Genomic DNA, 14,119 nt, shown 5'->3' with positions numbered 1-14,119 from the left:
CCCGTCAACACACTCTGTAGGTGAGCGCTGTGATACCAAACATGACCAGTGGGCCGTGTCCTGCCTGTGGCTCAGTGGGTACAACCACACGCCGATGTGTCCCTCTGACTCAGAGCAGCAGTGGAAACAAAGACGGAGGAACAAACGTCTGCTGTTACCCCTGTGGGGCAACAAGTCAAACAGAGGTATTAGAGAACAAACAGAGGAACCGCGCGGCGTTCAGGACCCACTGTTGACTCGTCCACTGCTGCACCTATTTGAACAGGTGTGTGTGTGTGTGTGTGAACAGGACGTACGGAGGACAATCAGTGATTGTTAAGGACACAGTCAGACTCAGTGTAACTCTATAGGCGTGGGTGCAGCCCCCCCCGTCCCCCCTCCTTCCTGTCTTCTGTCTCTCTACACTCCGTCCTCCTTTTGTCCCTGGAGTTCGTTTATTTGCCTCCACACCTGAAGGGGATTCAGAGGGAATTTCCCAAAAAGATAATCCTGCTCTGTTTTCTCTGTCTTCAGGGTTTGACAACAAGCAGATCCGTCCCTTCAGTGGTGAAGCTAATGCTAGCTGGGTGGATCATGTGAGAATCATAAAGAACGGGGGCCGAAGGGGGGGGGGTCGAGGTTATCTACTGTGAAGTGTTTTAATGTTGTGATGGTTCTCAGTCACCGTGACCATATTTTAGGCCCAACTTTCTAAATCTAAATAAAGACTTTTTTGATGGTAAGTTATGTTGATTTAAACTGTGACGACTGACCTTCCTGACCTCCCTGACCTTCCTGACCTCCCTGACCTTCCTGACCTAAAGAGAGGAACAACTAAACTGCCGTAAAGAGTTAAAGGGACGTTTCACAAACAATGACGACATTTTGAAGATGTGCCAACAACAGAAGAAGAAAAGTCAAGTTCTACATCAATGCTGCCACGACTGTTCAGTCAGAGAGGATGAACAAAGACAAGGATACATCACACACACACACACACACACACACACACACACACAGACCCAGTAGTAAACTGACTCCATCCGCCTCGTGGCCAGTCAACAGTCCTGGCTCTGAGATCCTTAATATCAACAGGAAACTCCTCCTCCAGGAAACCATTAACAGGTTTTAGGTTCATGTTCACACACACACACACACACACACACACACACACACAGTGTAATGAGAGTGTATTCTGTGTTCACTGAAGGAGACGCAACAACAAGTGAAGGTGGAAATGTGTCTCCACGGTTTCCATCTGACGGAGACAGAGAGACGAGACGCTCACACCTTCAGGGGACGTTTCTGCAGAACGTCCAGTCCGAGGACAATCAGTCTGGAGTTACTGTGTCTGTAGTAACGTCTTCAGTGACGTCTTCAGTAACGTCTTCAGTAACGTCTGCAGTAACGTCTTCAGTGATGTCTTCAGTAACGTCTTCAGTAACGTCTGCAGTAACGTCTGCAGTAACGTCTTCAGTGATACAGAGAGACGAGACGCTCACACCTTCAGGGGACGTTTCTGCAGAACCTCCAGTCCGAGGACAATCAGTCTGGAGTTACTGTGTAACGTCTTCAGTAACGTCTTCAGTAACGGTTCTTCCCTGTTGATAGGAACTGTGTCCCTGACATTAGGTCCTTCAGATGAAGACCACAGAGGTCAGGAGGTCAGGGAGACCTCAGGGAGTGGAGCTGTAGATAACACCGACTCTTCTCTCTCACTGAGGCCAAACCACTTTATGGAACCGGAAGAACGAAGAAGAGAACGATGGAGGAGGAGAAAGAAAAGCCAAAGTGACCAGAGAGGATGTGGAGGATGTGGAGGATGTGGAGGACGTGGAGGACGTGGAGGACGTGGAGGATGTGGCGACAGAGAAACAGCAGCCAGAGCAGAAGCTGCTCCTCCTGTTGTGTGGCTTTTTTACTGCTTCCTCCCGACCACGTCTCCGCCTCTGGAGCAACATAAACAGCTGAAGACTCTGTGACGGGGCAGCAACGAGACAAAACACCGTCCGCCTGGGCAACGGGGACGCCGACCGTGAGACGAGGCCGCGGTCCGTCACGTATCAGAAGGTCACGGTGGAACGGTAAAAATGGACCAAAGAAAGAAAAACCCTGTTGGTGTGAAGTCGGTGACTGTGGTTCAAAGACTGGGCATCAACATCATCAACATCATCAACATCATCAACATCATCAACATCATCAACATCATCAACATCATCAACATCATCAACATCATCAACATCATCAACATCATCAACATCATCAACATCATCAACATCATCAACATCATCAACATTAAACTGTCATCATTTCATGGGTTCTTTTAAAAACTGATTTCAGATCCAACCTGAAGGAGGAGACAGAAAAACGTCAGAAAAACAAACGTGTTAAAAGAGTTATTTATATAAACACACACACCCCGCGGTCGTAAAGATGGATTCTAAAAAAACAAAAGACACTCGGGGGAAAAAAAAAAAAAAAAAAAAACCCACACAGATGTAAACAATCCTGACAGAGTGAACTGGTAGAGTCTGTGTCTGTGCTGCCGTCTGTGCTGCCGTCTGTGGCTGATCTCATCCACAGTTGTAGTGAAAAGGGAACACGGTTGTTCCCAGACTCTTGGACCTCTGTGACCCCTCCTGTGACCCCCCCTGTGACCCCCCCTGTGACCCCCGCATGTCTTTGAGGATGGTGGCCTGGTGCTGCAGACAGTCCTTGAGTTTGTCCTCAGTCAGCGTCAGTCGCTCCTCCAGCACTGACACGGTCTGTGGAAATGACCAATCAACTGTATCATTATTAGGGTTTGTTTATTCAACAAAGTTAGTTATTGGTGTGTACGGCTCCACGGAGCAGTGAGAGCTCAGCGTGTGTCATACCTGGGTGAGAATGTCCAGCTGTTGACAAATGAGGCCCAGAGTGGATTCCAGATGAAACTGCTGAGCGTAGGGAGCGTCTGGAGGCTTCATCTCTTTTCTCCTCTCCTCCTCCTCCTCCTCCTCCTCCTCCTCTTCCCTCCTCCCTCTGTCCGTCTTGCTGGACACCGTCTGGTTCCCCGCGGTCTTACCTGTCCTGTGGACACTTCTGTCCCAGTTGCTGTCCTCCAGCCTTGACTTGGGAACACGAGAAGGATTCAAAGGATTAGAGCGGTGACTGTGGGTGACGGGGTTCATGATGATGTCACTGAGACAAACTGTTCTGACCACCTCCGACCTCTGGTGACCTCTGGTGACTGTGTCCAGAATAAAACTAAATGTGAACGTGTGAAAGCGTCAGCTTCTCCTTCATCAGTGAGGAGGATGAGTTAGTTTAGACTTCAACATGTTAAATATCAAAGACAGCTGCCAACTTCATCATCTTCAAACCTTTTATCAAGAATCCTTTGAGTTCTTTACATGAAGATCAAAGGATTTTAAAAAAAAAATTCAGAATAAAGTAAAACTAACTGCAGTCATTGAGGTTGAGTGTTCTACTGTAGAAAACACAGCGGTCACATGACTCAAATGTAATCATGACCATCGTGCCTGTATTAAAGGCTCTATACTGATGTTTGTTGTTTCAGTGTAAGAACGTTCTCCTTCTTCAACATATTCAGGATATTAAACTGGTATTTTGTACTGGTTTTACATCAGTAAAATTAATATTCTACTTTTGCTGCAGTTCTTTAAATAACAAAATGAAAAAAACCAAACCCTAACAATAACTGCATCAGTGCTCCTCTGATGTAGACGTGACTTTCCTCTGATCTCTCCTCCGTCTTTAGAGAAACATCCACTCATGAACAGGAGCTCAGGTGTCTGACTGTCAGTAATCTGCACCAAGTAAAGTGATATCAGGAAGACGAGCGAGCGTGAAGGAGCAGCAGGAGGAACTGAACGGAGGGAAAACAAATCAGGGATGTCTCAGGAGGAGAGGAGGAGGAGGAGAGGAGGAGGAGGAGGAGAGGGGTGAGGAAGAGGAGGATGTCACACATTCCCAGTCAAGTGCACGCTTGAGTCGATTCCAGCTCACTTCCTGAGCACTGTACTCACATCAAAGAGAGACTGGATGGGGGCAGGAGAGAGGGGGAGGGAGGGGGGGGGGGGGGGGGGGGGTGAGGAAGAGGAGGGGAGGAGGAGGAGGAGGATGTCACACATTCCCAGTCAAGTGCACGCTTGAATCGATTCCAGCTCACTTCCTGAGCACTGTCCTCACATCAAAGAGAGACTGGATGGAGGCAGGAGAGAGAGGAAGGAAGGAGGGAGGGAGGGAGGGAGAGGAGTGAAGGACCCCCTGGTCTTCCACCAAAATCAAAACACAACTGGACTGGACTGGACTGGACTGGACTGGAGTGGACTGGACTGGACTGTTCTGACTGAGCGAGGTGACTGTGGTGGAGCAGGTCAACACCGCTGTGAGAAACCAACACACGACTTTAACTAGGAACTGGGGATTTAACTACCAACCTTATGGTGAAGCACAATAACAGCCTTGATCTTCCTCACCCTGGTGGTGGTAATCAGATCAAATCCTCTGGGAGGACACTGATGTCTCCAGACCACATCCTCTGACCTCCGGTCACAGACGCCATTCTTGTGTCCATCTGTTAATGCATTTATTACCAGTGCTGCCATCTGTAGGTCAATCAGTCCACTGTTCTTTTGTCGCAGTGGTAATGATCCTACAACGATGTCAAGTTCAATGTAAACTGAACCAAAACATTCTCTCTGACACGACGTCTTAGTAATAACCACGTTATTTTAGTGTGGTGGTGGTGAGGAGAACTGCGCTCATCAAAGACAAACTCGACGTCTTAGTAATAACCACGTTATTTTAGTATGGTGGTGGTGAGGAGAACTGTGCTCATCAAAGACAAACTGCCCTCAGAACCAGAACCAGAACCACATCTGAACCACATCTGGACCACATCTGCTGAGCTCATTTACACCCAGCAGCTTCAGACCTTCTGTTTTGCCGCTTGTGACGTTTAAGATCAAACACGTCCTTAAAGCAGAGACCAGAAACCGTCACTAAATCAAATCACAACATGAGGACCGCGAGCCTCAGATTTAGCTCCGCTCTGACCCTCACAGTGAAGCCACACCAGCTGAAGGTCCGAGGAACTGAGCAGAGAGAACTGTGTCACATTCTGTCCACCAGGAGGACACAGATGGACCCTCGTGACTCGTGATCTTCAGTATTCACAGCGAGCCGCCCGCTCACTCGCTCGCCCGCCTGCTCGCCCTCTCCGTGACAAGATCGTGCTGTGTCTGCATGGTGACCGTGGAGCAGCTGGAGGGGAAATCGTGACTGAACCAAGTCCAGTAAACCGTGGATCTAAAGATCTCAGAGACGGAGGTGAAGCAGACGTCAATCATTTACAGCTGAGGTGTGAGTCACATGACCTCAGACTTCTGTTTGCACACGGTGAACGTCTCCCTTCTTTCAGTCTCATCAGAATACAGTAAATATTTGTTTTCTTCAAAGACTGGAGCGTTTGTTGTCAACACTCATTCTAATCTGTTCCCACTGTGGATGAGTCTGGTTCAGTGTCCAGTGAACCAACAAGGACTCGACTGAAACGACTCTTAGTTTGGAACAGCACCAGGTCCACAAGGAAAGTTGGAGACTTTTTATGTTTCTGTACAGATGTGCAGGTGGCTCGTGAAGAATAAAAGAGAAAAACTTCAAACTGCTTCAGGCCTAGGATCAAGTGTGGAAAGTAATACCTCTAAAACCAAGTAATCCAAAGTACATCTGCAGGTTTTTATGATACAACACTGTGTACAAACACTCACGGCTCCTGGGTAAGAATCAAAGTTTCACCAACCTGTGTAAAACACCAATCATCACATGTACCAACATGAACCGCGGCTGCCATCTGTTCCCAAAGACTGGACACACACACACACACACACACACACGTACACACACAATCATTCAGTCAACAACCTCCATCACTCTCTAACAGCTGGAACCACTCATGAATTCCTGCCTTGATTTAACACAAGTGGAGGCCCCTGTCAGGGCCCGGCCTCCTGTCACACGGGGGCGACACTCTGAACTCCGTGATCCCCTGCTGCAACACACACACAACATGCAACACACACACACACACACACACACACACACACACACAACATGTCGTTCCGTTCCATGTACAACTTTTTTGTTTTTTTAAATTACTTCTCTCCAACAAAGTGTTCAGATCCAAGTGTGAAGGTCTGACGTTACTGTCACTGTTCTTATAGTTCAACATCTGGTCTGGACTCAAAGACACAGCACAGATCCAACAGTCATGTCATCTATTTTTGCTCAGGTGGGGGCGCTAGAGTGTTCACACAGACGTCGAAAACCAAGTAAAGAAAATTAGGATCTCAAGAATTAACGTAACGTTAGCCTGAAATACTTCACATTTCTACTGTCATCGTCTGAAACCATAATATCACTGATCTGGTCTTCCTGCCCCCCCCTCCCTTCCCCCCAGGACTCTGACTTTGAACAGCAGCTCTGAAATGAAAAGCATTCTGAGTCATTCTTCAAACTTCCGTCAGCGCTGCCGGAGGATTGGCTGATTCTCCCCTCTTCTCTGTCAAACCTAATTGTTGTTTACCGAGGTGGAGAGGCCACACCTGCGCCGCAGCGCTCTACCTGCTCCAACAACACACGCTCAAGGACGTCCACGCCCACGCCCACACACATAACATCATGTGCACACCTGTGGCGAGTCACATGAACGCTCGCTAAGACAATAACAAAAATGACACGGGTGGAGAAAGTACAACGGCTGCAGCCGGAACGACGACTCGTATTCAACAGGATCTTTGTCGCAGGCGTGGTGTTGTTGATGTTTCTTTTTAAGGTGGAGCCGTCGGACTAAAGGAAGCCCAGAAGAGGATTTATGTGTCTGAGAGGAAGAGAACACATCCTCCTCCTCCTCCTCTCCATCTGCACAGCAGCCACCCACACTCTCACACCAAAATATCCTGCTTGGCACAGACTGACACTAAATACAGTGTGTTTCTGTGACCGCATCACACACACACACACACACACACACAGACAGTGGAGGACAGTAAACACCTCAGCTGGAACATCAACTCTGCAGAGTGGAACCTTAAAAAGACAAACAGACACACAATCAAAGTGTGATTAAAGCTGTGGGCGAAAGAAACAACAACGAGGAGGAGGAGGAGGAAGAGGAGGAGGAGGAGGAGGAGGAGGAGGTGCTGAACCCCGAGGTTTTGGTCTCGATATTAAATGTCAAATTGGAATGATCTCAAAATAAAAAAAATGTTTTCATAACAACTGACTAATTCATAATTTCTCACTTTAAAAAGGTGTGTTAAAGTGCGGACAGCCAGACATCCTCAACAGACACTCATCCACGTCAAAGATCTTCATCTGACCTCAAAGACTGAACTCTAACAGCCAAATAAAAATACAACAACATATGATTAACTTGACATTTTGATCAGGTCGGGGGTAAAAAAAATAAAAAAGTAAATATATATATATATAAAACAAAATCCTTCCTGTTAACAGCAGGACATGACGTGTATCAACAGTTTTATTCTCAGATCATGTCAACGGTTCAAAGACCTTGAAGCAGGAACTTCTGTTTAATTCACAACAACAAGACCACGCTCCGTCTCCAAGCAACAGGAACAGATACACCTGTCCATGTTGTGTAACACTTTAGGTCCTTTACACCCCCCCTCCCCCCCCCACATTAATATATGCTGATGTATTTTTGCATTGACAAATATTCAAACCACATCACCGTTGATTGTCAACAACGTGTGATGAAATCGTCTGATTGATCTTTTGATCTGATTGATCTTTTGAAGGTAGTTCTGCAGCTACAGATAAAAAAAGTGTCGTGAAGAAAAGGTGAAGAGGTCAATGAAAGACAAGACCCCGTGTACTGACAGACACAACATAAATAATACAGAGGGTGATTGTCCAGGTTTGTAGAGCGTGTGAGCAGCTGCTCCAGTGACTGTAACCACATCACCCAGGTGTGAATGTGATTACGCCACCTTTTCTGCCTTCATGAAGAAGTGTTAGCACATGATCTGACGTCGCCGCGCTCCATTTTTAGATAAAGACGATTCAGGACAGCAAGTCACAGGGACTAACAGCTCACATCAGACCTGACGGGTGTCAAACATCAGCAGAACAGCTGTGAAGACGTAACTAATCAGTTTATACATTTTTCTGCAATTCATTATTATTGATATAACTTACAAATATTGTTCACTGCTCTGTAATAAAAAAAGTTTATTTTATTCTTAAACTCTGCTTTCTTTGACACCTGTGACCTACAATAAAGTTATAAAAAACTCTTATTTAATAATTCTCTTTCTGCTCTATTTTTGACTCAATTTCCCCTTTATTTTTTTTTCTCTCCCACATCTTTTGAATCAAATGTGTCTGTGAGGTCGTCCTCTAATGACCTCTACGATATGTACTTAAAAGAGGAAAAAAAAAAGGCCTACTGCTAGCTAACGAAGCCAAACAATAATTAGCCAAGTCATAAAACTGTGAATCTCGTTACCTTGAAGCTGATTGGTTGTTTGTCTGATTGATTGGTTTTATAACGACTTTTCTTGTTTTTCACACACAATTGATTTTCAGGTTTGGAGTGAGGTTCAGTTTGAAACACACACACACACACACACAGTTCAATTGTGACCCAGTTCAAAGAACGTCTCAGTGAAATCACATGTTTGCTTCACATCTGTCTCGCTCCACTGAGAACACGCCGTGGAACAAAGGACACATCAAAGGAGTGTGTATTATGTCAGCAGTCGTTTTCGTACATTTTTAGATTCATTATATCCTACACTGTGCTTTAGTTCAGGCCATAAACAGAAAATCCACTCAACTCAACGTACGAGGTCAGTCTATGTTGAGGATTTGCCCCTGTAGGTCCTTCATAACATCAAATATAAAACGAGCTTTAGAAGAACTGACGACAAAGATCTGCAGTTTCCCACCAAAGAAAGTCTCTCGTTAAAAGGAGGAAACCAGGATTTTGCCGAGGTTTAAACAACTTGTAATCCAAGCAGGTTTCTCCTTTGGATTCTTTTCCACCAAAGTTCGTCAAGTGGAGGCAAATCCTCTCACAGCGAGGAGGAGAATGAGCCTCATTGTGGCTCTGCAGGGCATTAGTCCATTTTAAAGCCCCTTAGTAAGAATTACCCACATCACTCACACGGTCCAGGGTTAGGATTAATGAGACAAAAAACACCCACTCATCTGAACATGTGAAGGTTTGTTTTGATGAGCATCAGTAAAAAAAATTAAAAAATATATACACAAAGATGAGAGGCAGTGATGTCACGAGTCTGGTAGTCAGGTGACTGTGTTAACCAGTAGACAGTACTAACTGGTCAGGTGACTGTGTTAACCAGGAGACAGTACTAACTAGTCAGGTGACTGTGTTAACCAGTAGACAGTACTAACTGGTCAGGTGACTGTGTTAACCAGTAGACAGTACTAACTGGTCAGGTGACTGTGTTAACCAGTAGACAGTACTAACTGGTCAGGTGACTGTGTTAACCAGGAGACAGTACTAACTAGTCAGGTGACTGTGTTAACTAGTAGACAGTACTAACTAGTACCACAGAGTGGGGCTGGGTGACTTGGCCAGACTGATTGGCAGCTACACCTGCGGGAGGTCGTGGGTCACGCTGTGCCGGTGCCCTTCACAGTAAGAACAGCAGGGGGCAGAGAGAGCTGCCCCAGGCTGTGGCAGCCACAGGTGGTCTGTTGTCTGTGGTCTGTCATCATGGAGCCCACAGAGCACAGACACCTCCCAACCCACTATCACAGCCACGGACATCAAGCAGCAGCAGCAGAGTGTGTGTGGGTGTGTGTGTGTGTGTGTGTGTGTGTGTTCACAGCTGGTCTCATCACAGAGGCCTTTTGTTTCTCTGTAAACACTGAATATGACAGACATCAGTGGCGTGAAGGAAGGAAGGAAGGAAGGGTGGAAGGAAGGAAAGAAGGAAGGAAGGAAGGAAGGGTGGAAGGAAGGAAAGAAGGAAGGAAGGAAGGAAGGTAGGAAGGAAGGAAGGAAGGAAGGGTGGAAGGAAGGAAAGAAGGAAGGAAGGAAGGAAGGAGGAAGGAAGGAAGGATCTCCTACAAGTAACTCTCTCAAACGGTGTATATGAATTTGTGAACTTTACGGACCAGATCTACAGAGGACTGTCCAGTGAAGGGTCCTGAAGGTCAAACCTCTGAAGTCTGACTGGAGAGAGAAAAGAAAAACATGAAACTATGGAGCTATTCTAGTCATGTTTTGATGTCCCACCTCCACACGGGTCAGAGGTCAGAGGTTACTGTCCAACCAGCCAAACCTTCAGTCCAGCCTGTCCTGGAGCAGGTGTTTCAACAAATCATTTTCTCCTGGGCACTTCAAAAAAATGTCAAGGCTATTGTGCTCTGGAGCGTGTTCCAAAACCATGTTGTGGTTTGGAAGAAGGTACTTAAAAGAAACGAGGACAGGAAGCAGAGAATAAATACAGCCTGTAATGTAGGAGTCCAGAGATGACTGGTCTGGGAGACCATATGGTAACCCAGGGGTCACATGGTCCAGCTGCAGGTGGCTCTTTCAAAAGAAAACATCGTGATTCTTAAAAGTTCGATGTATAATGTCAGGAGCAGAAACATGAAGTACATTTTTAGAAACATATTAATTATTACTGCTAACGTTAATGTAATTACAACAAGATTAATCTTTGTATTTGATCCTCGACCCACTATAAAACTATTCAAAGACCTGAAAAATGATTTGAATAAATGAGGGGCCACGCTGACCCTTGTTGAACCACACTCCACGTCAGCAGTCTGAACACACCCCTGGTGGTGTCACAAGAGAACTGTATCTGTTCCTCTTTGGATAAAGGCCGTGGCCTGTGTGTGGTGCTTCAACTGATTCATTAAACTGGCAGAGAGACTAAGAATAGTCCAGTGGAGAGAGGGGAATAAATGAAGGACTCACATTCATCCTGCTCATATGAGGCCTTAAATATAGCCCGTCACTTGGGGACATGCAGCACAAGGGCAGTGGTCTGAAAACTGACAGCCATTCAGTCGTTCTGCTTCATCCTGGACTCCCTGACCACTTGTCCTCCTCATCACATGGTCTCATGTACAGACGGACAACAGTTCACACTCACAGACATAACTACTGTCTGTTTAGAATGAACAGTTAAAGTAACCCTGCAGGTTTAAAAACTGAGGGATGAAACCAGAGAACTACACGTACTGGTGATTCTGTTGCTATAAGCTACGCTAACAAAACACTTTTTTCACAATGTGTTAGTAGTTTTAAGATTTTTAAATCATATTTAAACATAACCAATGAAACAAAAAGATCCTGAAAATGTATATATATATATATATATTGAACCTTTTCACAGCTGCAGCCTGGGGCTCTGTAGAAAACTGCTCTAAGCTGTATTGCCACACAAAGGCGCTCTAATCAGCTTTAGCACTTAAGCTAATACCAGAAAGACTGCAAAGCACCTGTGGGAAACTGGTGAGCCGTTCAGTTCATTCACACTACAAACACCAACGCTCTTACTGGAAGTGAGTATAAGCCCTGGCCTTTAGACTTAGTCACTGACCCAAATTCTGACAAACTCTCACGCACAGATTCACACAAAGAACTTTGGATCATGAATCAAGAATAGTTCACCTGAACCTAAACTAAATAAATAAAAAAACTCTGTAATACCGTAAACGGCCTGCAGGGCAACATCTAAACTAGCTAACTTAATGGAAGGAACGGAGGTTAAGTGAAAAAAAAAAAGAACCTGACTGTAGTCATGCAAAAACCTAAACCACAATTATTTAAAAGATTTTTTGGTCTATTATATAATATATAATATTGTGTGTCTGCACAAGTGACACATAACTAGGTTAACTTATCTGTGAAGGAATACAGTTTTTGTTCTGCTGTTCTTGAGAGAGAGAGAGAAAAAAGTCCTATTAAAATCTTACAGAGTTCCACGACCCTCTGAAAAAAAAAAGAAACAGGAGGAACAATAAGATAAGTCATGGGCATTAAGGAGGAGTAAGGAGATATAAAGAGCACAGATTAGATTTGGAAAAGAAAGAGGAAGAGAGTGGAGACATGAAACAATAAGAGCCCATTAAAGGCGTCCATCAGTGAAGCTGTGGTGAAAGAAGGGGATCCAGTTATCTCTCTCCAGGGAACACAGAGATGAATGGCTTCCTAACAGGTGGACTATGAGCTTAACAGGAGCGGGGGGGGGGCAGAAGGGGGGGGAGTTTCAACCTGGGACTCAGGCAGTGTTGGGTTACACTTGCACCTCCGGAAAGAAACCCTGACCCTGAGGCTTTCTCAGCTCATAGGAAATGGATTTATTTTCCGCAGCCTTTCCCAGTAACCCTCCCTCTGTGGACAGGAAACGGAGTCTAGAACAAAGGTTAGAGATTTACACCTTCACACTGAGGCAGATTCAGTGTGTGTCACCAAAATGTTCAAGGACAAGTTTCCTGGAAAAAACAACAACAATGATTTGGAGTGAACTAAAGATATTGGTTTGGTTTGGACCAAGTCTGTTCTTGTAGCTAACCTTCAACCAAATGACAGAAGATCTGCAGGTACCAGCCTCACACTGGAAGGATTAAAAAAAACAACAACCAACAAATACAACACTGAATCACTCACTGCTCTTCCTGCCAACACAAACAGAGCCCTACAGAAAGGAACCGGTCCAGAAGCTGAGCCGTGACGCGTCTGATCTTCCCACGCGGTTCATGGATCCACATCCTCTCTGCCTCCACTCAGGAAGAAAATAGCAGCAGCGAGAACCGGCCGTGTATTAAAGCCTGCCACTTCCACACAAACCACACTGGAGTTTTACCTCAAAATGTTTCAGCTGCAGATATATTCAGAACACCGTGAGAACTGACACACATTTATTTGATATTTTATATATATTAATATATATATTACTGCAAGTACCAGGGCCTGGATCACTGCAGGGATGGAGTCAGAAAAGACGTCTGTGTCATAACATCATTAACATTAACATTAACCAGTGGTAGTTATGGTCTTGTTCTTTCTAACTAGACTTCAAATTAGTCCTTATTTAGTTGGTTACTAAACTAAACTAAACTTTAAGTTCAGTTTTACTCAATGAAATATCAAAATATTCTAGTGGACTACGTTTGATTTGATCTATAAAAATGCGAATGTGTGAATTTTCAATTTTGTTTAAAAAATAATACATAGTCATATACAGTATATTTAGTGTAAAATCTTAATTGGGTTTTGGGGTTTTTTATAACCCATATCATATATTATTCTTGTAAAACCAAACATTCAGTATTATATGGATATATATATATATTTTTTTTTTTTTCACCAACATATACGTAGACACATGGTGGTGTTGGTGTTGACATGAGGCCTGGACTAATGTCACAGCAGGTTAATTCATGTAATAACTGAGGTGTTCACCTGAATTAAACTCTCTGTTTGTCCCAGTGTGTACTCTGTGTACTCTGTGTACTCTGTGTACAGTACACAGAACAGATATTATATAAAGACCAGTGGTTCTCCTACAGAGTGTGCTGTTTATCAAAGATAACTGAAAACTGTTTCAGCTTTCATCACAGTCAGCTGTATGTAGGACACCAGGAGTCGCACGGTCACCTAGAGGCTAAAACCACACATTACAAAAGAAGAAAATACTGCAAATCAGTTTTCAAAAATCATCAGCATCACAGACAAATAAAAAGTGAAACTGCAGACTCCTTCTTTCCTACAGTCAGCATCAGTGTTCCCTCACAGAGACTAACAGACGTGAGTTTGATATGATGTGAAATCCTGTCTGTGTTCAGCCTCTACTTCTTACTAATCTCTCACAGAAAGGTGAGAAAACGCAGCATTCTTTCCTTTCAGGTGGCCCTAATGCCTGTTATAGACTGGCCCGACTATTTTTAGCAACCTCTGCATGCAGTGAATGTCAGCATGTTCCCAGTAGAAAACCCTGAGGAAGCATTTTGTACCTTTGTGACAGCACATCCTGGGAGCAGAGAATAGGTCAGAGAGCCAGTGTTTTCTGTAGGTAGTTCAGGTTTTACAGTAAAGTGCCCCAAAGGAACAGAGGAAACTGTA

The 14,119-nt window shown here is 44.8% G+C and overlaps 1 protein-coding gene across 1 annotated transcript in view; it reads right to left on the bottom strand.

The window, feature by feature from the left end:
• Window positions 1–2,519: 2,519 nt before the first annotated feature.
• The window catches only part of poc1b (POC1 centriolar protein B), a 23,044-nt gene continuing 11,444 nt past the window's right edge, over window positions 2,520–14,119 (bottom strand). Inside the window, exons 11-12 of the mRNA XM_008311191.3 lie at window positions 2,856–3,089; window positions 2,520–2,744 (exon numbers count right to left, since the gene is read on the bottom strand). Of these exons, the coding sequence (XP_008309413.1) occupies window positions 2,553–2,744; window positions 2,856–3,089 (426 nt within the window). The 3' untranslated portion in view covers window positions 2,520–2,552. The remainder of the gene's footprint in view (window positions 2,745–2,855; window positions 3,090–14,119) is intronic.

Source organism: Cynoglossus semilaevis, chromosome 6 (assembly GCF_000523025.1).
Source record: "Cynoglossus semilaevis isolate Cse_v1.0 chromosome 6, Cse_v1.0, whole genome shotgun sequence".
In the NCBI taxonomy this organism is placed as follows: Eukaryota; Metazoa; Chordata; class Actinopteri; order Pleuronectiformes; family Cynoglossidae; genus Cynoglossus; species Cynoglossus semilaevis.
This window is presented reverse-complemented; position numbering and strand designations above follow the sequence as displayed.